The sequence below is a fragment of the Erythrolamprus reginae genome, chromosome 1, assembly GCF_031021105.1.
Source record: "Erythrolamprus reginae isolate rEryReg1 chromosome 1, rEryReg1.hap1, whole genome shotgun sequence".
Taxonomy (NCBI): Eukaryota; Metazoa; Chordata; class Lepidosauria; order Squamata; family Dipsadidae; genus Erythrolamprus; species Erythrolamprus reginae.
This window is the reverse complement of record NC_091950.1, coordinates 247009504-247033268: the sequence shown is the minus strand read 5'-3', so window position 1 is coordinate 247033268 and position 23765 is coordinate 247009504. Positions and strand designations below refer to the sequence as shown.

The following is a 23765-nucleotide window of genomic DNA, read 5'->3' as shown; positions in this document are numbered from 1 at the left end:
GCACAGTACTATACCATCAAAGTAGGTCTGTGAATGATCAGGCTAAATATTCTTGACATTTACAGCTTGCTGGACTCATTCTAGCTGGTCAATTCATATCCACAAAAAGGAATGGCTGTTGATTGTGTTGAAACAGACTGCCCCATCTCCCTCTATTAGAAGTAGAATTAAAAAAAACAAGGACCTGGGGAAGAACTTGGAAAGAAGTTACATAAGTAAGGTGGGGAAAGGGTGGAGTTCAACATCTCTTTGAACAGCCTCCATTAAATGGCTAGCATGTTTATAAGTCAAAGGAGAAGACTAAGTGATTTAATCAGAAGGAATATCTGATTTAAAAGTCACTAGTTTTTTATAGAAATAGGTAAAACAGGATTTAGCATTAGATTTTTAGTTTGTTTTCTCTGGCCGTTAAGTCTAATTTTTCTGTATTTATTTATGCAGGGTAATACATTAGCTATATTATGCCCAGTTCTGTGTTATCCTTTCTTCAAACTTGATGTGAAGACACTTGATTCATTTAGGATACTTTTATGAGTTGGAATCCCTGTAGTTTTTCTTCTGAGTTCCATGAAAGTAGCTATTTATAGCAGACCAGTATCATCTTTAAAAGAGGATGTTCAAACCCTTCAGACTATTTCCATATATGTCCAGCCACCCATTTTAACTAGGTAGTAGCTACAACATATCCTTGTGTTAGCGCTATTTTAGCCCACTGATGTCATTTTAGGAAATGAACTGACTAGTTGCCTTAGCTTTCCAGAGATCTGTGCTCCTCTTTGGTGGAGATTCGTTACTCAACTTGTCTCTCAGCATTTTAGGTTTCCCATTGTAGAAATGTGCTTGCCCTTTTGGGGAAAGTACACAAATACAGAATTGCTGGCTTAGCAGCACTGCAAGTTTCAGAGGTTGTAAGGCAGTTTTGCTGTCATGAAGCTGAAAGCTGTTGAGTTTTCGATGCACCTGCAATTTCTAAGCAATCTATGTCCCTATTGCACAGCTTTCCTTCATACTTTCTTTCAGTCCTTTTGCAACATCACAGGATATTTTTGGTTTAAAATATGAATTCCATTGTTTGATTCCAGTAGTTATCTAACACATTATTGTCTCCAATTCTTCTCTTTCCCCTCTTTAGGAGTTGGTAAAGGCAATGGGACTGATTTCAGAATAAAGATAATCATGAAGAAGGAAGTAGTATTTCAATGCAATTGTTTAACACGAATGAACTGCCAGGTTAGAGCTTCATGTTAATTTTTTTTCCCTTGGGTAATTTTTTTAATTTTTCGCTATACAAACTTTTTCAATACATTTGGAAATATTTTCATATTATAATAAAGACAGTATCGAGTTAGTACATTATTTATAATTAATCTCCCCCCAAAAATTACTTCCAAATTAATTACTTCCAGTGTCAATCCAACCCCCACAATCTTGACTTCTAATTTTGTCATCTTGGTATCTAATTTTTGTTCTAATTAAATTCAAGCTTAATTTCCTTTAAACCCTTATTAAATTAATATTTATTTATTGATTTGATTTGATTTGTATGCCACCCCTCTCCGCAGACTCGGGGCGGCTCACAGCAGTGATCCTTCTCCTTTAATACTTCAAATACACCATAGTGCCTACTCCTCCTTCTTATGTATTTTCTCAAAACCCTTACAAGAAAGAAAACTTTACCCACTACAAACAATAACAAAGAAAGAAAATTATAATTCAAAAAAGAAAGAGAAAGAAAAGAGAAAAGAAGAAAAAGAGAAGAAAGAAAGAGCAAGATAAATAAAGAGAAAAACCAAATTCTATTATTATAGGAATATTAAAAAAATATAAAAATTAAACAAACCATTATTTTAAATCTTCAATTAATAATCATCTTAATATTATAATCATATTTCATTCCAGATCATAATCAATTAATATTCAAATATTTATCACTTAATTGTCATTATCTTTCCCAATAATTTCAATAATCCAATGATCTAAATATTTCTATCTATTTCTGTGTAATTCTATACTTAATCAATAAAATTTAATAACTTGAAATGTATCTTAAAAACAGCACCTAATAAATCTAGCTACATCATTTCATAGTTAATGCATACTTAATCATCTATCATCCCTCCTTTTTTCCATTCTTGAAGATCTTTAAGTATATCCTTAAACAAATCTCTTATGTCTTCCATCTTTGCAAAGTTAATATAAATAAAAAAAATGTCCAAATATCTTCTTCTTTGGGGAGGGGCGGCATACAAATCTAATAAATAATAATAAATATTATTATTATTATTATCCAATTAGCGTTTACCGTACATCATCCAGGAACCAAAATTTCCCAAGACAGATAATATCCTTCTTTCCTTCTCATCCTTTCCAAGTTCAAATAAAGTTCAATCCAAGCATCATATTAATTTAACAATCCTGCAATCATGAAGGCCAGGATTCGTTGATAGAGTTCCCATTCATCCCATGTTCAATTGCAGCACAGATCTGTGTACTGTAATGGAAACAGATGCATCCTTGCTTTGAATTCCCTGACTGATTCCCTTCAAATAGGCAGAAACTAATAAAGTTGTCAGAAGGACCATGCTTAGTGGTATACATACTAGGTATTTGTTTTACTTCCGTCTGGAGTGCTTATAAACAGAGAGGAGAAACTTATTTGTGGACTTGGAGAACCAGTATTAAAAAAAGGACTAGGCAACTGATAATCTGACTTGCAATATGACAGCTTCTGTTATTCCCTTTGGCTGTGTTGTGAGAATAACAGATCCTTTTGCAGTTCTTTACAAAAATAGCTAGCATGCTCTTTGACTACCATCCAGAAAGGCTATTAGATTATTATATATCATGTAAGTTCCCACGAATAGTGATAAATTAACTAGAGGTGGCACTAATCTATCTGAGGAGCAGAGAAGAATGTATTTTAATGGTCATGCCCTGAGAAAAGTAACTGTTGAGAAGTAAACTAGGAAAAGCTGCATTCAAAGTAGAGCTAATTATTATCTAGAGCAGTGTTTTTCAACCAGTGTGCCACGGCACACTAGTGTGCCGTGAGACATGGTCAGGTGTGCCGTGAAGCTCAGAGAGAGAAAGAGAGAAAGAGAGAGAGAGAGAGAACAAGAGAGAGAAAGAAAGCAATAGAGAGAGAGAAAGAGAGGGAGGGAAAGAGAGAGAGAGAAAGACATAGAGGGAGGGAGGGAGAGAGAAAGAGCAAAAAAGAGAGGAAGAAAGGAAGAGAAAGAAAGAGGGAGGGTGCGAGAAATAGAGTGAAAGGGAGGAAGAGAGAGAGATAATTTTTTTGTCCAAACTTTTTTTAGCCCCCACCCTTCCCCCGCTCAATGTGCCCCAGGGTTTCATAAATGTAAAAAATGTGCCGCGGCTCAAAAAAGGTTGAAAATCACTGATCTAGAGCACTAGTAGAGAACTCTTAATGTCGCATGTGGCTATATAGTTATAGAACTATAATCTGTTCAAGAGCTAAATGGCAGCTTTATGGCATGACTACTTACCATTAAAATTTCCTTTTCAGCCTGAATGGGTTTTGCAATATGCATATGACTGTCAGTCTCTCCCATATGTAATCTTGTCCTCTGAAGTGGAGAGACTTATTGAAATATTAACAGATAATAGGTGAACCTCCTGCCAAGCTCCTTCATGGTGATTTCAGTGCATGAGAAAAAGAACTAATAAACCACAGTCTTGCATTGAGTGAGAAACATTTAGTAACATTTAGTAAGTGAAAATAAGATATATATCTATTTTGTTTCAGTTGTTCCATGATAATGAAAATGACCTGTTAATAATTAATTTAAAGAACTGTCCTGTCATCAAAAATGATGTGAAAGTCAAATTTGAAGCTACTTCTGTAAGTTAAGAAAATGTGTCTTTGTTATACACTTTTCACATTCGTAACTGTGTTGAAATAGTCATTCCATTCCATCTCAGTCACAAAACCTTTAAATGGTTTAACTACCCTGCTGTCCTTACACCTACCTACCAAGCTGGGTAGGTCTGTTTTGGAGTCCACCAGAAAATGCCAGACTAAAAAACTCTAAAAAGCAGAGGTAAACTACTTCCAGATTGTTATTAAGGAAATTACATAGACATGCCTCAAAGTGACTAATTGTTGATTTGGATTGGAAAAAAACTGCAGACTTTTCTGTTTTGCTAGTCTTAAGCTGCTAGATTTCTCTGCATATATTGACCAGAGGTGGCCAGCTTAAGACATCTTATTATGGATTTCAGTTCTTTCTATGGTTTGGCTGTGATGATGGCTTGATGTTTTATCTAAGTAGCATTAACTATATTTATTGTCTTTTTTTAAAATGTAGGATATTCCAAAAGGCTATGAGGGCTGTGCTTTCTTTTTTTGGTTCCACACAAGTTTTGTACAGAACTATCAGTAAGTTGTGATATTTGAAACCCAAAATGCACCCAGACCTATGAGCCAGGGTGTAAGAGGCTTTAAGTTACAGAAGCTTAGCTCAGATCTCCATAGAAAGAGACAACTGTTTCTTTATTTCTATGTGGTTGTGTATTTTGGGGGGATAGTCTGTTTGGAAAAGGAGGCCTGCCATTTAATATTGCTTAGTATGAGCCAACTCTTCAGAGAATGCTAGCTTTAAAAAAATGCCTCTATCATGTAGAAAGATGTTCCTATGTTCCTATTACTGTATTTTCTTTAATGATTTTATAAAGCTTACCAAGTCTCTAAGAAAAGTTATGTGATTATTTAGTAAAAGCTCACAACTCTTTTTTTGAAAATAATCCCTCAGTGGTACCATTTAGTTTGTCACTGCAGATAAATATTTTTATTTGCCATATAGGAGATCCAAAATACTAGAGTAGCACCTTACTACTTTTAAGCAAAGGGATAATTTATGTTGCAATTGTTATTTCTCTTACACTTTTCTCTCCCAGTTGCATCTATTTATTGCACTATGTGACATCATCATAAATGAGTATTGCTGAGTGCCAATACTCATGAAAGTATGAGTTGTATGTGCTTGAAAATTCAGATGTGACACACCTTTCATTCTTTCTATGAGTAATGTTTGGGGGTGAATGATAACATTGCAGAGACATAATGGCACTCTCCATGCCCAGGGGACAGGCATGTGCATTCTTAATGGGAACCAAAGGGTTGCTAAAAAGCTGAATATTTTTCTGGGAAAAGAAAATAAATAGGTTATATTCTGTTACTTCAAAATTCAGTGTTATAAGAAAATATATTTTGTTCTCTTCTGTGCAACAGTTTAAATCATTAGAGAATTAGGTTTTTTTTTCTCTTTTCCCTAGTCTTTTGCTCACAAGAAATGAAATCGATAACTTAAACAAGCCAAAGATGTGGAAGATGTTCAGAGATAAATTTGCTGTGGAGATAGTTTTCACTGACCCATGACTGAAGCAAGCAGAAACAGACTTAACTGGGAATTGCATAATAATTCAGTAACGTGGTTTCGCACCCAATATGGAATTGTACTTTGAGATTACTACTTATCAGTGTGCAGAATCATCTTGAATGTAAAAATAAAACTAAGGCCTAGTGCGTTATCATGATTGCAACAATTAATTTTGCCATCTGGATTGTGTATAAAACTGTCTTCAAATAATTTTACTAATTTCCTCTGTTCCCACCCCTCTTTGTAAACTCAGTAGCAAGTTCACAAGTTCTTTATCATCTTATTCTGATCTTGTCAGCGCTCCAAATAGCACCTGAGAAATAAATCATGTCCCAGTCAAATTCTCTCAATCAGAGCTCGATTTATTAACAGAACCATGTTGGTTACGCCGTAGCCATTCCGATTCTGAATACTTCCTAGAATCCCACCTAGGTTAAGGTTCATCTTACATCCCCACACCCTCAAGTTCATCACGAGAGCCAGTCCGTGTGCAGGGGTTTATCAACTTCCTCTTCTCTTCAGTTGAGGCAGAGCAAATGGTGACCTTGGCTCAGAGAAAGGAATCTTTGGTTGTGTCTAGTAATTTTCCCATTGACTACTCACTACCCCTCCCAACCCCCCTTATGCTGTATTACTGTGGCAGGCCGAAATCTCTAATTCCACATGATGGCTTCGGAATGACAGATCTTTTACAAATGACTGGGTTATTGGCCAGTTTCCAATAGTAGTTTATGATTGGGAGTCTGGAGATCAGGTTTAACTGTATTGTAATGGCTTCTAATTATCAGATTTATCTGTGAGCCATGATGTCCCAAGGTTTAAGATCAAAGATTTTACCTGCTTTCTCTCTCTGTCTGCGTTCCATAGGCCTTTTACTGAGTTTCTGATTTGGTGTATTTGGGTTAATTTTTATGCTGCATATAGAAACCCCAAACATTGTCAGATCAGATAATTTCATAATTTGCATTGACTGGCAAGGCTTTAAATTCAAAGTTCAGTTCCTAGGCACAATAGGGGTAGATGTACGGCAAATATCATGTTAGGAAAAATTGCCTCAGAAATTCATTGTTTTAAAATGGCTGGATTTTATGATATGTGATACCATATATAGTGCATGTAAGAGATTACCGTACATTATCTCCCCAAATTTTTCCTTTTAAATAACTTTTCCTGTTTTCTTTGGCAAGAAAAAAAATTCTACCTGTTGATCTAGTTATAGTGTAATATTTGTTCATGAATTCTAGTTCAGCAGCTTTATATTAATTCCACACTGATGTTTTGTCATTTCATATATATTATCCCTTTACGTTTGCAGCACAATATCTTGAAGGGATGAAATGCTTTCCCCCTGTGCTTTTCCTAGGTTTAATGTATAATTTATATAATGTTATGATTTCATTTAAACTATGATGCTCAGCATTGGAATAGATAATATGAAATATAATTTTTGATTAAAATTGATAGTTGGAAGCATAGTTCAAATGGTATATCAGCATCAGGAAATTATACGGTATGGTAGTGATCTTGTCTAATATGTAAGGACAGGTTTAACAAATAATATCCACAAAAACAATATGCTGTATTTTTCTTCTGAAATGTTGTCACCCGTTCTAATCACCTGTATGCAAACCTATCAAGCAGTATTAGGTATTCAGCTATATAGTCTATTGCAGTGCGTTGCATACTTGTCAACTTTTAAGATGTATGAACTTCAACTCCTAGAGTTTTCCAGTAGTATTCTGGATGGGGAATTCTGAGAGTGGAAGTCTGCACATCCAATTTTAAAAAACATAAGTCTATTAATTAATAAGTTATTAATACTACTTTGAATTTCCAAAATTAGCATGTAATGCAGAATTTGCTACTAATATATTCCAAAATGTTTGGTGCATCTAAAACTAGTCTATAACATGCATATTTGTGAAGGATATTGTTAAATGCATTGAGTTTCAGCTAAAAGCTCGTTCTGAGGGTTGAATCCAGATGCAGTGTCAGTGAGTTTAATGCAGACTATACTCCATTCAAAAGCATTGTTTTAGAAGCTGAGCCAATTGTTGTCCATATCACTACTAATAGTATGCTACAAATAAATATAACATGCTTATAGCCAAATACAGCAGATGATATCAATACCTTTTACTTTTAAAATAAATGCTTAGACTTGTGTAGATTATGTCATTAGAGAATGAAAAAAAATCTAATTCCTTTGATCAACAGTTTCAGAACAAAGGACACTGTATTCTGGGAACACAAAACATTATAAAGAAATATTGGGTACTGGATTACAAGTGATTTTTTTTAGAAGTCGATTTATATGCAATGCTCTCTGATGTATGAGAATCAAATAACCAGTAAGTAGAATTATATACAAATTAACTAATGCGGGACATTATAAAAACTACTCTGCAATGCACCTGCTCAGCTTCCCAGCATATTAAGTTACTTCTATAATGCAGTCACTATGTTGCAAGCTAATAGTTAACTGATATTTCAGCATACACTTTTTTAAAAAGCCCCATGACTACAATTTCTATAAAAGTGAGTAATTAAAATCCCTTATAAGATCATGTAGTATCAGTGCTGATCTAGATGTGTAAATTCACAAAGCACACAACATTTAGAAAATACAGCATTTTTACTGAAATCATGTTTTTTAAAAAAATGCATTCATTTCACTTTTTAAAATCTGCCACTCACAGTTGGACAATTACTGTGGTGACCACAAATAGTCTAATGATGTCAGTCTGTGTAAACGTTCTAGCTATCAAACTGGTTCATCATCAGTTTACGGCTGTGTTCATAGGCAAGGAACAGGGCACCGTTGGCTGGGAATGCACGGATCATAGTAGGTTTCAGTCCAGAGTACAAGGCAAACACACCTATGAGCAAGACATAAGCATTAGAAAAACTACCTTAGAATTTCACTTCCATTGCTTTTTTTAAAACTTGGACTATGCTGTACTGATTTAAAACTGAGGAGGGAAATCCAACAAAAGCTAAATGTTTAGGAATTTCAGTTTGCCTGCAAATTCAGAAGAAATTGTTAAGTATTTTTGGCTTGATCAGATGACTTATCTTTACCTCAACGTATTATTTATCTTACTTTAGCGGGTAGTTGATAAGGTCAAGAACTATGTTAAGCAATATAATATATTCAAAAAATAAAAGTTGAAATTGTAAGACTGAAATAACTGGATTATAATAAAACTATACATAAATCTATCCTGTGGTTGATTTGGAGATAATGTATTGGAAAGAAAAAATAAATCTAAATTTTTATCTGGACTATGACTACCATAGGTCTGTAGTTTTCAACCTTTTCTTCACCTTTTGTGGCCACAGACCATGGTCATGGACCCCCAAGATTTAAGATTTAAATAATCTTTATTTAAAGTGGACCCCCTGTTACAATTGTGGGACGCAGATTGAGAACCACTGTCATAGGTTAATTATATCTTAGAGTGACTAGATTCACAGGTTATGCAACCTAACTTATCGAAAATTTGACTAGAAGGCTGCTTAATTTAATTTATTTGATTTAATTTATTTGACTTCTATGTCACCCAATCCCATGGGACTTGCTTAGTACAAGTGAATGAATCAACAATAAATGTAATGAGCGCACAGTTTATAAAAGTATAGGAACATAAAAATGACACATATCTTACAAATGATGTAGTTATGTAAAGACATATTTGATTCAAATGACACAATACATTATTTGTCCTTCACTTAGGAGCCCTTATTCTATTCTAAAGCATTAAAGAAGTCATACTACGATTTGGCTTTGGAGTATTGTACTGTGATATGGAACATTCCTGGGAATGATGTGAGCTGCAGCCCAAACATGAAGAGGGAAGATCAGGAAAGTCTGATATAAGATCAGTATATTAAAAGAGGTTGATTCTAAAGACTAATTAACCATCCTAAGAGCTGAGATGATTGAGATGGAAAAGAACTGGGTTTACATATTATACTAAGTTCAAATGTGGGTTACTGTTTGTGATTTAGTCTCTCCTCCAGCCATGAAAATAATTCTGTAGGGAATAACTGATCCCTCAGTTATGGCATTGCAGAAGTTAAGAGATACCCTTATAAACATAGTCTCTTCCATATTCTAACCTTCATTCTTGAGAACACTTGCAAAAGTTCTCATGAAGCCAGTTTGTTTTCCTGCCATGGAAAGAACTTGGATCCTAGATTTGATGCAGTCCACTGGATAAACAGCAATCCAGAGACACATGCCACCAAAGCCACCACTGAGCATCAACGCAACAGGACCTATAAAAACAAGCAGCAGGAGCTTAATATATTGTAGTATGATAGCAAAACGTAAGTGATTTCCTCCACAATTTCATAAAAAAATAAGTAGCTCCTATATCCTACTAAAGCAGGTAAATATGTTTGTTTTAAGGTTTAGTGTATTGGTGAATTATGAAAATCACTTGAAAGATGTGTTATTTGTGTATGTTGGTTATTGAATTGTCCAATTCTCTGCTCAATCTCTGACCTGTTTGCTGTGAGTTTTTTCCCCTTGTGAAGATCAAGAACTGAATGAAGGAATGGCCACTGGTTCTTCTCTACCTAATTTGGATTGGACTTTTTTTTCTTTAATCAGCAGTAATCTTTAAGGCTGTTAGTCAATGTATAATATACCATACACTAAATAAATGAATAATGTAAAGCTACTGTGTTTATATCAGAAGATTTTGAACAGGCAAGATTTTTTAAATTACCAGTATACAGAAATCCTTTGGGCTTAAAAGTCAGCAATGGGGGACGGACGGACTAAAAGAAGCTGTATTTATCTTGAGAGAAGAAGACATATTGTTCACAAGCTCAGACATACCTAATTCCTCTTTTGGTTTTCCAAATGCCAAAAAGGTCCGGCTCAATTCATAGACTCCAAAGAATAAAAAGTAGCCTGGAATTTCACGTAGCAAAGTGCTGAACCAACCACGATAGAAGCCGAGAGGGCCGTCCTTTTGCAGAACACTTTTGATTACTGACCAAACTGTACTAAGACAAGAAAAAGAATATTCTTACAAACATAGGTTACTAGATAATGATGGGAAAAGATAGCCGGAAAACCTGCATTCAAAGATGTCTGGTGCCTATCTTGCAGCACTGCCAAACCATAGTACACACCATAGTTAAAGTGTGTATTTTACAAAAACCCATCTCAGAAATAGTTTAGTACAATTTTTTGACTATAGATAATTAGATACTACTAATCCCCGATTTTTAAAAAAATAATTGCCAGTTGTTAAGCTTCTATGAATCTTGTCTATTACTTAAAACAGGAAAAATGTGATTGATGTTGGACAGATCCTAGAGCTGTGATGGTGAGCCTGTGGCATGCGTGCCACAGGTAGCACACAGAACCATATGGGAGGGCACACGAGAATTTTCCATGTTTCAGCTCCAGCGTTCATGTGCACACTGGCCAGCTGATTTTTGGCCTTGGGAAAGGCTGTTTTGTCCTCTGGACACTTCCCTGAAGCCCTGGAGGCAGAAAAATCCCCCAAAGGACACTTTGGTTTGCTGTTGTGCTGTTTTTTGCACTCTGGAGAGTTCAGGGAAGCTTCCTGAAGCCCTGGAGTAAAAAAGACAGCACAACAGCAAACAGCAATTTTTTTTCAATTACCAGCAGTGGTGGGATTCCTACTGGTGTGGTCCAGAGTGCCGCACCAGTAGGAACCCACTGATGCAATTTTCGGTGATTTTTTCCCAGTGTCTCCTGAGAAGGAGCTTCTCAGCTGTGCTTCGGACAAAGAATAAAGGTCAATTTAGATGAGGGTGAGTGGGAAGGCTTCTTCCCACACAGAGACGCTGGGGAAAAAAATTGCAGAAAATTGCATTGTCAGTGGGTTCATACTAATGCGGCAGTCTGGACCACCACTGCCTACCAGGTTTCTTTAGAAAGGCCTATGCGCATGTGCAGAGGGAAGCATAGGAGTGTGCATGCATGGGGGGAGGGAAGGGGTGTGGGCACATGCTAGCACACCCACACACATCTCTTGGCACATGAACCAAAAAAGGTTCTCCATCACTGTCCTAGAGCTTCAGTTCATATCTGGTGAGATGTATTTTCTAGTCATGAGCGAAAAATAATGGACTTAAACTACTTTGGAATGGAGATCTACTTAGGGATTGTCTACTGTATGGGAATAGCACTATAAGTGGTTCCAGATTCCATATAATCTAAATTATAGATAGTGTTTGAGGGAGATGATGAGATAAAGATGGAATTGATTCTTATGAATATGTGAATCTTAAAAGGAGTGCCTCATTATCACAAAGGTTCATTGAAATATGTGTTGTGTTAGCAAGATATAAACCAAATCACTGGATTAAACTAACTAATGTTTTAAAAATAGCCAAACCACTTCCAAACCTGGAAAAGGCAAGCAGGGTTGAGGCGAACAAATTACTTACTTGTGCTGCTGCACTATCTTCCCAGATAATTGCATTTCATGCATGGTCTGCAGGCGGCACTTCACAAGCTCTGTAGGGCAGAGGGCCAAAGTGGCAAAGGCAGAAGCAAAGGAGCCAGCCACTGCATTTTGAAGATCACTGCAAAAAAACAAAACAAAAAAAATGTGTACCTTGTAGATGAAAAACACATGTAGCTCAAAGCTGGCATGCCTTGACCAAGTCACTGCTGCAAATAGTCCTAAAAAGAGATAGCTACAGAGCATTTTATAGCATCCCATCTGATTGAGGCAACCACAGAATGGGGGTGGGGAAAATAGAAGGTAGGATTATTAGGTATACTTGCCCTCTTGAATTATATGTAATTAGTGGGATAAAATCATATCATTTTACAATTCTGTAGAGGAATTATTGAGTCTGTCATCTGCATCTCTATAACTGTCTGGTTCGGTTCTGCAACCTAACAAGATAGACACAGACTTCGAGGATAATCAGAACTGCAGAAAAAACAATTACTGCCAACCTGCCTTCTATCGACCTGTATATTGCACGAGTCAAAAGAAGGGCTGTGAAAATATTTACTGACTGCTCGTATCCTTGACATAAATTGTTTCAACTCCTACCCTCAAAACGACTATAGAGCACTGCACACCAAGACAATTAGACACAAGAATAGTTTTTTCCCAAATGTCTGCTAAACAAATAATTCCCTCACCACTCAAACTATTCACTAAGACTGTATTACTATTAGTCTTCTCATCATTCCTATGGTCCATCTCCTCCCACTTATGATTGTAACTTGTTGCTTGTATCCTTACGATTTATATTAATATTGATTGTTTCCTGATTGCTTATTTGTATCCTATGACTACCATTAACTGTTGTACATGATTCTTGACAAATGTATCTTTTTTATGTACACTGAGAGCATATGCAAAGACAAATTCCTTGTGTGTCTAATCACACTTGGCCAATAAAGAATATCACCATGGTTGTGCTTTCAACACTGGATTTAATGAAGCATCTTTTAAATTCCATGCTGTAAAACAGGATGCTTTATAATTATCATTGGTAGATAAGTGTCTTTTTGTACCAAGTGTCTGCTTGTACCAAGCAGTTCCAAGTATCTTACTTCCTATCAAAATGTATCTAGATAGCTTCAACATTACTTAAAAAAATAAACATAGCCTCTTGTTTTCAACAAGCAACTAAATCACTATTGGAATGAGAGGAAAGAAAGAAGTTGGGGAATGTGATATAGTTGTACATCCATTTTTTTAGTCACCATCCTTTCTTGCTCAGTGACCCAGCACATTTCCACAATATTTCTATTTTTGCTTTGCCCACCCTTGGATGCCTACATGATCTAAATGGGACAGTCCTCCAAACATTTTTAAAGCTCCATAATCATTTACTAAGCCCACCCGAGTGGGATTATGCTTCTGCACCCGTGCAGGTAGCAAAATCGTGCCCACAGACGCAGGGGCGCCCATGTTCCAGTGGGGATTTTTGCTTCCACGTGTGCAGGTAGCAAAATTCTGTACATGCACAGAAGCAAAAAAACCTCACCAGAACACGGGTTCACCTGCGTCTCTGCGCAATTTTGCTACATGCATGGGTGCAGAAGCATAATTCTGCTCAAACTCAGTACCTCCACAGCTGCGGAAGCGAGCCCAACTATGCGTTCCGGCTAGCAGCCCACCACTGTCTGGAACACTGTCTGACCCATATGACCTGATTAAGTGAATTATTTGAAGAAAGCTTATGGATCCATTAATCAAATCTTAAATGATTTTATCCACAGCTATTTATGTTTCAAATTATTGTCATCTGTCCTAAATGGATGAACAGTGCAGTCAGGAGGTAGGGAAAGCAAGTAGGATGCTTGGCTGCATAGCTAGAGGTATAACAAGCAGGAAGAGGGAGATTATGATCCCGCTATATAGAGCGCTGGTGAGACCACATTTGGAATACTGTGTTCAGTTCTGGAGACCTCACCTACAAAAAGATATTGACAAAATTGAACGGGTCCAAAGACGGGCTACAAGAATGGTGGAAGGTCTTAAGCATAAAACGTATCAGGAAAGACTTAATGAACTCAATCTGTATAGTCTGGAGGACAGAAGGAAAAGGGGGGACATGATCGAAACATTTAAATATGTTAAAGGGTTAAATAAGGTTCAGGGGGGAAGTGTTTTTAATAGGAAAGTGAACACAAGAACAAGGGGACACAATCTGAAGTTAGTTGGGAGAAAGATCAAAAGCAACATGAGAAAATATTATTTTACTGAAAGAGTAGTAGATCCTTGGAACAAACTTCCAGCAGAAGTGGTAGATAAATCCACAGTAACTGAATTTAAACATGCCTGGGATAAACATATATCCATCCTAAGATAAAATACAGAAAATAGTATAAGGGCAGACTAGATGGACCATGAGGTCTTTTTCTGCCGTCAGACTTCTATGTTTCTATGCCAGAAATGCAGAGGGGGGGGGGATTCAAGATATAATTAAAAGAAAAACCTGAGAGTCAAGGAGCAGAATTTCTATTTCAACAGGAGTCCCATTTTCGAGTGTGAAAACTGCACTTCTACTTCCTAGCTGTGATACTTAAAAAAAAAGAAGCTTCTATTAGTCACAGAGCGGTTGAGGGAATAACACACCAACCTCAGCTTTGCTTTCCTGTCTAGGCCAGCAAGTTTCCTCACGATATTTTGGCAAAAGCCATAGCACATAAAGAGAACGGCATTTTCAGCAATGTTTGCCACGAGCGCAGGGGTGGTTCCCTTGTAGAAGCCACGGAACCCTACTTGCTTGTAGGTCTTCACAAAACAGTCCACAAGCCCTTGGTACATGGTGGGGAATGTCTGCATTTTCACCTTTGCAGTGTCAAATGGTTGACCGGTTATCACGCAGGCAGTACCTCCTGCAGGAGAAAGGAAAGTTAAAAACATCAGAAATGGGAGTTGTTGGGTGGCTGGTTTTTGTTTGGCGTTTTGACTATTACATAACATTCTGAAGCAAAAGTATTGGTTATGACCTTTAAAGCCCTTCATGGCACTGGACCAGAATATCTCCGGGGACCGCCTGCTGCCGCACGAATCCCAGCGACCGATTAGGTCCCACAGAGTCGGCCTTCTCCGGGTCCCGTCAACTAAACAATGTCGGTTGGCGGGCCCCAGGGGAAGAGCCTTCTCTGTGGCGGCCCCGACCCTCTGGAACCAACTCCCCCCGGAGATTAGAACTGCCCCTACTCTCCTTGCCTTTCGTAAGCTCCTTAAGACCCACCTTTGTCGTCAGGCATGGAGGAACTGAGACATCTCCCCCGGGCATATACAATTTATGAATGGTGTGTCTGTATGTATGTTTGTTTAGAAAATGGGGTTTTTAAAATATTTTTAAACTGTAATTTAGATTTGTTGTAAATTGTTTCACTTTGTTGTGAGCCGCCCCGAGTCTGCGGAGGGGGGCGGTATACAAATCTAAATAATAAATAATAAATAAATAAAAAGGAGGTAAACTGGAGAAAGAAAATTATCCTGAACAAAAAAATGTACACATTAGTGTGTGTGTGTGTGTGTGTGTGTGTGTTAGCTATAATTTTATGTTTTTTAAAGCTTGAAGCTAGGTTTAAGTAACCACAATATTTGCTTTGCTCTGGGAGTTATCAATTTTTTCACACAGGACACTATCTGGCTATTTCATAAGGTTCCAAATCTCCCCCATCTTAAAAAATATTGAAAACTAAAAGCCAAGTCTTTAGTGAATCTGAAGGCAAGAATATATTTTCTGAGATTTGGATTATTTTTCATTTCAGTCATTCCTTCCCTCTTTCAAAATAAATAATAATATGTATTAAAATCATGTCCTCCCTTTTTATGAGCCTACAATCCCTTGATTCAGGATAGAGTCCTGGATGGAACTGATACATTAAAATCATACTATCCCGATTATTTTTTTCAAATGAGGGACTTATTAAAAACCATCTCACAGAGTGGTGGTTGTGAGGAAAGTTTGAAGTAAGAGAGTTATGTAGACTATCTTGAATTGCACAAAAGGTGAGATGAAATAATAATAATACCGATGGTTTGGATTGGAAGACGAGAAAACTAGGGACAATGGACCATGCTTTGTAGCCAAAAAGAGATATTGATTGGCTCCATTTGTCAAGAGTTGAAGAAGCTAGAGGACTTCTAAAGGTGAAACAAACTATAGAGAAAGAAAAGCATGGCCAGAATGACTACATTAAGAAAAGCCAGGAACCCTTGCTTAAGGTGCTCAATCAAGAAAGGTCTTGAAAACAGCACAGGTGAAGGCTGAGTATAGAAAAAAAACATGGAAACTGATGTTAATTGGAAGAACAAATCAAGGCATGAAAGAAATAGAAGGAAAAGCGGAGAAAAAAACCCATATGGAGTTGGTTAAGATCAGGAGTGTGAAAGAAACTGAAGGCTTTGTTTTACTAGCTCAAGAACAAACTTTGCCAACAACCATTAGTTGCATAGAGGCAAATAAAATTTAACATGTAAACAAACAACAGCAAATATTGTCTTTGTAGTAAGAAGGATGACACAATTGGTTGTTTGATTTAGTGGCTGCAGCAAAATTTCACAAACTGCCAGAAATATTCATTGGAAACATTGCCAGAGGTTTGGTTTTGAATATAATAAAAGCCCCTGGGATCATCAAGATTTTGGGAAATGAGCCGGTTAACATCTTATGGGAATTTAAGAACCAAACAGGCAAGCATCTTCTTAATAACATGCCTGATATTTATTGAAAATAAGAAAGTGATTCATTTATGTTGCTCTTTTGGATTATGCTAGGATTGAACAAAAACAATTGGAACAAATTATGAAATATCAGAACTTGCAGATCAGAGTTGAAAGATGGGAGGAATCTATCATTATACCAATTTTGATTAGGGTCTTTGGAACATAATCCAAAGGAATCCTTCAGTACCTGGAAATGTTGAATTCATTAGACCTGAATACTTCAATTTTACAAATTAGGAACTGGTTGGAACTGCCTATAAACTTAGATACTACTTTAATTATTCTTAGGTCCTTGGATAGAACTTGATTGACGTTTCCACCAGTTTCAGAAAGTGAATCTCACTGCAAAGTATCCACAGATACCATAAACTGAATCAGTGTAGTATGGGAGGGGGGCAACTCCCAGGCTGCAGAAGCAGTGGGATGTGGGTGCGCTCCAATTGGGTGAGCAGTGGGTACCTGCTTACGTGGAAATATGCCCTCTTTCCCCTCCACCAATCTGCATAACCAGAAAGGTTGGGAATCTCTGATGTACAAGCTTTCTCTAATCTGGTATTGTCTAGCTACTTTAGAATAACAATTTAAAATTTCTCAGCCAACGCAGCTTTTGGCATGCTGGTGGGAAACTCTGGGAGTTGCAATATATGGAGAACAACACAGTTTAGAAATTAGCACAGACGGCCTCTGTGGCTGTGACTCAGATTTAGGAAACCAAAGTTCAATTCTGACTTAGCAGGAAAAAGAATCATGGTCTAAATCTAATCTCCATTAGTACCATCATAAAAAAGTCAAACAACTGCTGATGCTTGCTCTAAGATTAAGTTACTTGAACGAATTATGGGATTTCTGCATGTTAACAGCATAGAATAGGAATTCCAGCATCATGTTTTTTTCTTCTGAAGAATGCTCACATTCACCTAACTTGGAAGTGCTGTGTGATCAATGTTCTATTGATGTAGAACAGGGGTGTCAAAGTTGCATCGTCACGTGACGTATCATGACTCCCCCCCCTTCACTAAACGGGGTGGGGGTGGCCAGCGCGTGATACATCTGGCCTTGCGGCCGCTAGTTTGACAGCCCTGATCTAGAAGAAGGGCACAATACTCCTACGATTAAAGCAAAAATCTGGGAAAAGCTCAGGAGTGGCATTGAGGAATTTAAGACGATGAAAAGAAAAGAGAATGATTTCTCCTATAAAATCCTGCTACCGTAAGCAAAAGAAACACTGATGATGTTACCTAGCTGGGAAATGAAACATCTGCAAGAAAACAAGCTCAGAGAGCACCAAGGACCTGCAAAAGAAAAACTTGGGAGTAAAAAAGTTATATTCCCATCATTCTCCACCCAAACCAAAGAATGTCAATCTGAAGGTTTTTCTGAGTGAAATGCTTTGAACTATTTAAAAAAACGCAATTTTTTGCATCCAAGAACAATCATTTTATAATCAAAATTAATTATTTTATAAAAACTGAATGCAGATATAGAAAAGACTCTATCCTTCCATTGTGGTGACAACTACACTGACTTGAGAAATGCAAGCAAGGTACAAACTTGGCTCTGACTCGGGTATATGGGCATTTGTATTTTCTGCTTTTCTGACCTTTTTCTTAAAGAACAGAATAAGCAAGCAGCTACGTGATCCCTGCCAATTTTTCTTTCATATTAATACTGGCTTCTTGTAGATTCCACTTCTGGATCTTAGTCCAAATAGACAATAGAGTAGTATTTCTGAGCTTTGCCAATTTTAAAATGTGTGGATTTCAATTTTTAGCATTCCTCAGGCAGTATGCTGGCTATAATCCCTGCTTCTTTAAATCTTGTACCGATTTTAATTCACCCTTTTCATCCAGTAGCATGCAGAATTCACCATTTTATTTAAATCTGTTGTGTTTGGATAGATCATTGCTTTTATGGTTGATAACCAAATTGGGATTTTCGTATAGTGATTCCTTTTTATTTTTTTTCCAGGTGGATGGCAGAGAGTTTCTTAACAAATGTCTTTGAAAATGCATAGGGCATTTACTTTTCCCTTCCCAAAGGAAGGATGCCATCCAATTTGAAGATCATGTCCTTCAATCCCTGATATTCTTTTGTTTTTCAGTTGGGGGGGGGGGGGCTAAAAAAAGTTTGGACAAAAAAATTCTCTCCCTTCCTTCCCCTTTCTTTCTCTTTCTCCATCTCTCTTTCTTTCTCTTCCTTCCTTCCTCTCTTTTTTGCTCTTTCTCTCCCTCCTTACCCCCCTCTATGTCTTTCTCTCTCTCTCCTTCCCTCCCTCTTTCTTTCTCTCTCTTGCTCTCTCTTGCTTTCTTTCTCTTGTTCTCTTTCTCTCTTTCTTTCTTTCTCTCTCTCTTGTTCTCTTTCTCGCTCACTCGCTCTTTCTCTTGCTTTCTCTCTCTCTCTCTCTTTCTTTCTTTCTCTTTTTTTCTCTCTCTCTTGCTTTCTTTCTCTCTCTGAGCTTCGCGGCACACCTGACCATGTCTCGCGGCACACTAGTGTGCCACAGCACACTGGTTGAAAAACACTGCTCTAGCTTATAGGCTTCCTGTGAGCATCTGCTTGGCCTTGGAGGGAGAAAGCCCTCGCCAAGGAGAGCCCTATGCTTCAAACCAGGATAGGCCTTGTTCTATGTCTGTGGTTGATGGGGCAGTCTTCCCTTTTCACCTGGGTAACAGCTAAGACTATAGAGAAATACCAATAGCTGTCATCTACACTGCTGTGTTCATGGAAGCAAACAAATAAAAGGCAGTTGACTGATCAGCACACACTTAACTATGTAATGCAACAAGATTATCTTGACTCTCCAACCGGTCATTGCTCAACTTTTTTCTTGTGACATATTTTGAAATGCTTGTGTAAGCTTGAAATAAGGGCTCAATAAATTAAAAGCCGCAGTTAGGAAATTATTAGACAAAAATGCTTACACATTTACTTTTCCTCTGCAGGAAGGGATTTAATGGAAGGAAGTAATTCATGGGAAGCTCATAATTAGGGCAAGGTCAAAACATTATTGCCCGTTAGTGCTCTCTACTATAAAAGCCACTTTTAGGACCCACACTGCTGTCAACAGAATTGCTTTACACCTCCAGAGAAGAGCTTTGTTTAAAGAGCATAAAAGCATCTGCTATCAATTTTTAACAGGATTTATGTAAACAGCAGTTTCTAAGACTTACCTACAGCCCCAGCTGTGAGGTCAATGGCAGCTTGGACGACAGGATTTATTTTCATATTTTATTTGCTTTGTGGTGACTCTAAATCACAAAATTTCCTATAGCACGCAGGGACACTGAGATGAGTATCTCTAAATTAGATTTGGAGAGGGAGGAAAATAAAAATGTTAGTTTGACAGCAAGTAAATGAGTCACACTGTGTGTTGCATTTAAATATATACTAAGTTGTTCAGGTCTTTTTTTTTTTGGCCAAGTTACTTCAATATATAAATTATTGGGATTGGATTTCTCATCCAAACTATTCAGAAATGCCACAGAAATACACTCTTTTAAAATAAAATGTTAGCAAAAAGAAAATACTGGTGCAAGTTTCTTGTTAGGATTTAAGCACAATAATTTGGGAATTGTATTGAGTTCTCAACAATTTCAGAGATTTTTACCAGATGTCAGCTCCCAATAAAAGCTTTAGATAGAATAAAGCCATATTGCCAAATACATCAAACTCTCCTGCCCCAAGCATCCTACTATCTATCTATCTATCTATCTATCTATCTATCTATCTATCTATCTATCTATCTATCTATCTATCTATCGTCTATCTATCTATCTATCTATCTATCTATCTATCTATCTATCCATCTATCTATCGATTTGATTTGTATGCCGCCCCTCTCCGTGGACTCGGGGCAGCTAACAACAGTGATAAAAACAGAATGTAAAAATCCAATACTAAAACAGCTAAAAACCCTTGTTATAAAAACCAATCACACATACAAACATACATGCATAAATTGTAGAAGCCTAGTGGGAAAAGAATATATTAGTTCCCCCATGCCTCACGGCAGAGGTGGGTTTTGAGGAGCTTACGAAAGGCAAGGAGGGTGGGGGCTATTCTAATCTCTGGGGGGAGTTGGTTCCAGAGGGCCGTCCATACTTCCTTAAACTCAATTCTGCACAGTTTTAGCACTCTCTCTTCCTATAAAGATATGCAGGCTCATTAGGGTTAACCAGCAGATGACTAAAATTTGTTCCAATGCATTCTTTTAAAATCTTAAGACATTCATTCATTCATTCATTCATTTCAGGAGACATATTTTGATTTCTTGTCTACTATGTATCAGGTTGAGGAATGATTTATTTTGAAATAACGGCAAGATGCAAAAGGCATTGAAGATAGTGAGTCACATAGTGAGCTTATATATGAGATACTTGGGGCTGCCCTTGAAAACAACTCAGAATGGCACAGCCTTCTTGCTGGTTGGCACCAATCAGTATTACAGAGCACCGCTGATATTGTAGGAACTACAATATTTGCCAGTAAGTTTATGGCTCAACACGAAGTGATGGAATTATCTAGTCAGTCCCATACATCTTAGGAACTTGTTACCTTTAGGTTCATCTTCCTATAGATTCTGCCTGCCCTACAAAGAGTCTTATCCATTCTCCAGAGGATAAAGGATCAAACCCACTTACAGGAGGCTTGAGATATTCTTAGTAGCAGACCCTTTTCTCTAGAACAGCTGGACCAAGGTCAAATGTGCTGGCACTCTGATATCTTTCTGTAAAAAGGAAACAACAGTCCTTTCCAGACCATTCAGATATAAAGATTTGTCCATCAGCAACAATAATTTGGATTGCAATTTTTTAAAACAAATATTAATAATGTGTAACGGTTTTTAACAGGCTGATGTATTTATAATTTTTTTAATAGATGGGTTATTGTATTTATTGTAAGCAGTGTAGAACTGCAAAAAATTACAATAATTGTAATGATACAAGTAATCATTAATATATAAATACTAAATATAACAATCCTATCACTAGCTGAAATTTAGGGTTAGTGGACTGATGTTAGTCTTTTAGGGTTAGTAGATAATCAGTAACACACAAATTGCTATTAAATAGTTTTAATAACTTTAATGGCAAAGTATCAATGTAAAACAATGTTTATTTCCACTCTCCCTCTTCCATCTATAGAAAAACTTGGTATCCTAGCATCTTACCTACCAGTGATACTTATGGATGGATCAGAATTTTGCCAATTTCAGCGGCCAACAAAATAAACATTATTAAATATTATACAGTATATCTATTCAAACATTTTATCTTTGTATTACTAAATCTATCATACAGTATATAAAACTGATGATCATTAGGACTGAGAAATTTCTATTTAAAGTTTTACAATGTAACATTAATATTTAATGGTTATATTACTTTCTTCTGAGCCCTTTATTTCAGCTCTTGAATTTAATCAATTTAACATTTTACTCATCTGCAAAATTTACCAAGGTTTTGTCATCTTATATGTATAAACTCTAACAGGGAAAAGGAAATGAGTGCAGGCAGTCCTTGACTTACATCAATTGAGCATTTTTGTTGCTAAATTAGACATTTGTCAAATGAGTTCTGCCCTATTTTTATGACCTGTCTTACGACAGTTATTAAGTTAATTACTGATTGTTAAGTGAATCTGGCTTCCCCATTGATTTTGCTTGTCAGAAGGTCACAAAAGGTGAACACGTGATCCCAGGACTTTGCAACCATCAAAAATATGAATCAGTTGCAAAGCATATGGATTTTGATCATGTGACCAGGGGGATGCCGCACATGAGTCTTTCGGTAGCGCTTAAGGAGGCTTTGGCAGTCCAGAGCGAACGAAGCATTTTCCTTTCTCTGGGTGCTTGGACAGGGAATAAACCTCTCCCAGCGCCCAGAGAAAAGAAACGCTCACTTCACTTTGGGCAGCTGAGGAGTCACCACAGCGAAGGAAAGGCACCGGCTACAAAGCGAGCGAGCAAGAGGAGAGGGGGGCCCTTCAGCATGGGAAGAGGAAGCAGGTAGCAGCAGCAGCAGCCAGTGTATGGCAGGCAGTGTATGGGAGGCAGCCTCGTTCCGGGTGCGTGCTCCTCCTTGCCATCTCAGAGTCCCTCTTTTTTTTTTTTAGTCTTAAAAGTTTTGGATATTTTTGCTTTCCCTCACCTCACCTTCTTCCTTCGGCAGCGACTGTCCTTCTCCTCTTTTTCGTCCTCCTCCCACCCAAATTCCGAGCTTTTATTTATTTCCTAATGGGTTTGCACGCATTATTTGCTTTTGCATTGATTCCTATGGGAAAAAATGGCTTCTTCTTAAGAATGTTTCTACTTAAGAACCTGGTCACAGAACAAATTAAGTTCTTAAGTAGAGGTACCTCTGTAGGTTATATCTATGTTTTATTCCGTGGTTGCGAGCTGCCCAGAGTCCCTTGGGAGTAGCATACAAATTCGAATGAATGAGTGAGTGAGTGAGTGAGTGAGTGAGTGAGTGAGTGAGTGAGTGAGTGAGTGAGTGAGTGAGTGAGTGAGTAAATAAGTAAGTACATACATAAATACATCAGGGCTGGGGAATTCCAAAAATTTGCTTTAGCAACACCAAGGGCACTAACCAAAGCATCACTTTACAGCTCTTTAAAGCAGCTGCATCCAGGGAAGAGGCTCAGCTATTTTGAAGATCTCCAGGCAGCTGCTACCTCCATCCCTCCAGCTGCAAAGCCAGTAATAGCTTGCGTCTGCCAGTACAAAATCAAGTGATGCATTATTTTAAAATGGGGGGTTGGGGGGGGGATACCCAAGATGAAAGACTACTAGAGACCGAGGAAGAATCCGAGCACTAAGAAAACAAGATTTCGCACCGACCGATCCTTGCAGACCGAAGAGGGCAGGCAGCTCCCCGAGGGAGGGAAGGACGGACGGTGTCCCAAGTGGGTGTCTGCTGAAATCGGCTACTTCTCTCCGCTGGAATTGCCGCCGAAAGCCCTGCGTTTCTCTTCGGCTGACTCAGCTGCATTGCCCCTCCAGGATGGTTCGGCTCGCTTTCCTTGCAGCGAGCGCTATATATACATATATACCTGCGATCGAAGGAGCGCCCCTCCACCGCCCGCCACCCGCCCGGCAGTGGAAAGAACAGGAGGAGGAGCTGGAACACTGGGAAGCGGAACCGGAGGCGGGGAG

General features: G+C 37.7%; 2 protein-coding genes across 5 annotated transcripts in view; one reads left to right on the top strand and one right to left on the bottom strand.

Annotated features, from left to right (window-relative positions):
* Positions 1–5565, top strand: part of LOC139156747 (phosphatidylinositol 3,4,5-trisphosphate 3-phosphatase TPTE2-like) — a 40354-nt gene extending 34789 nt beyond the window's left edge. The window contains exons 13-16 of the mRNA XM_070732755.1: positions 1133–1230; positions 3767–3862; positions 4329–4399; positions 5296–5565. Coding sequence (XP_070588856.1) covers positions 1133–1230; positions 3767–3862; positions 4329–4399; positions 5296–5398 — 368 coding nt within the window. The 3' untranslated portion in view covers positions 5399–5565. The remainder of the gene's footprint in view (positions 1–1132; positions 1231–3766; positions 3863–4328; positions 4400–5295) is intronic.
* A 2450-nt stretch (positions 5566–8015) lies between these two features.
* On the bottom strand, positions 8016–23712 carry SLC25A15 (solute carrier family 25 member 15). 4 transcript variants are annotated; one of them, XM_070732756.1, is made up of 8 exons: positions 23451–23710; positions 21250–21335; positions 19780–19907; positions 14502–14760; positions 11838–11975; positions 10249–10418; positions 9522–9680; positions 8016–8278 (listed from the first exon to the last, which is right to left on the bottom strand). In XM_070732756.1, exons 3-8 carry the CDS (start codon positions 19832–19834, stop codon positions 8157–8159), a joined length of 903 nt encoding a protein of 300 aa, XP_070588857.1. In that variant the 5' UTR covers positions 19835–19907; positions 21250–21335; positions 23451–23710; the 3' UTR covers positions 8016–8156. The 4 variants fall into 4 exon arrangements, with proteins under 4 accessions (XP_070588857.1, XP_070588858.1, XP_070588859.1 ...); XM_070732757.1 differs by having other exon boundaries at positions 23447–23689; XM_070732758.1 differs by lacking the exon at positions 21250–21335 and having other exon boundaries at positions 23451–23712.
* Between the last annotated feature and the right edge of the window lie 53 nt (positions 23713–23765).

What these genes read in the sequence shown, in the direction of transcription:
- SLC25A15 (XM_070732758.1), bottom strand. Translation starts at nt 19,834, where the DNA reads ATGAAAATAAATCCTGTCGTCCAAGCTGCCATTGACCTCACAGCTGGG. An exon ending in CCTCACAGCTGGGGCTGTAG is followed by an intron (nt 14,761 to 19,779) that starts GTAAGTCTTAGA and finishes TTTCTCCTGCAG; the next exon opens with GAGGTACTGCCTGCGTGATA. An exon ending in GACAGGAAAGCAAAGCTGAG is followed by an intron (nt 11,976 to 14,501) that starts GTTGGTGTGTTA and finishes GTTTTTTTGCAG; the next exon opens with TGATCTTCAAAATGCAGTGG.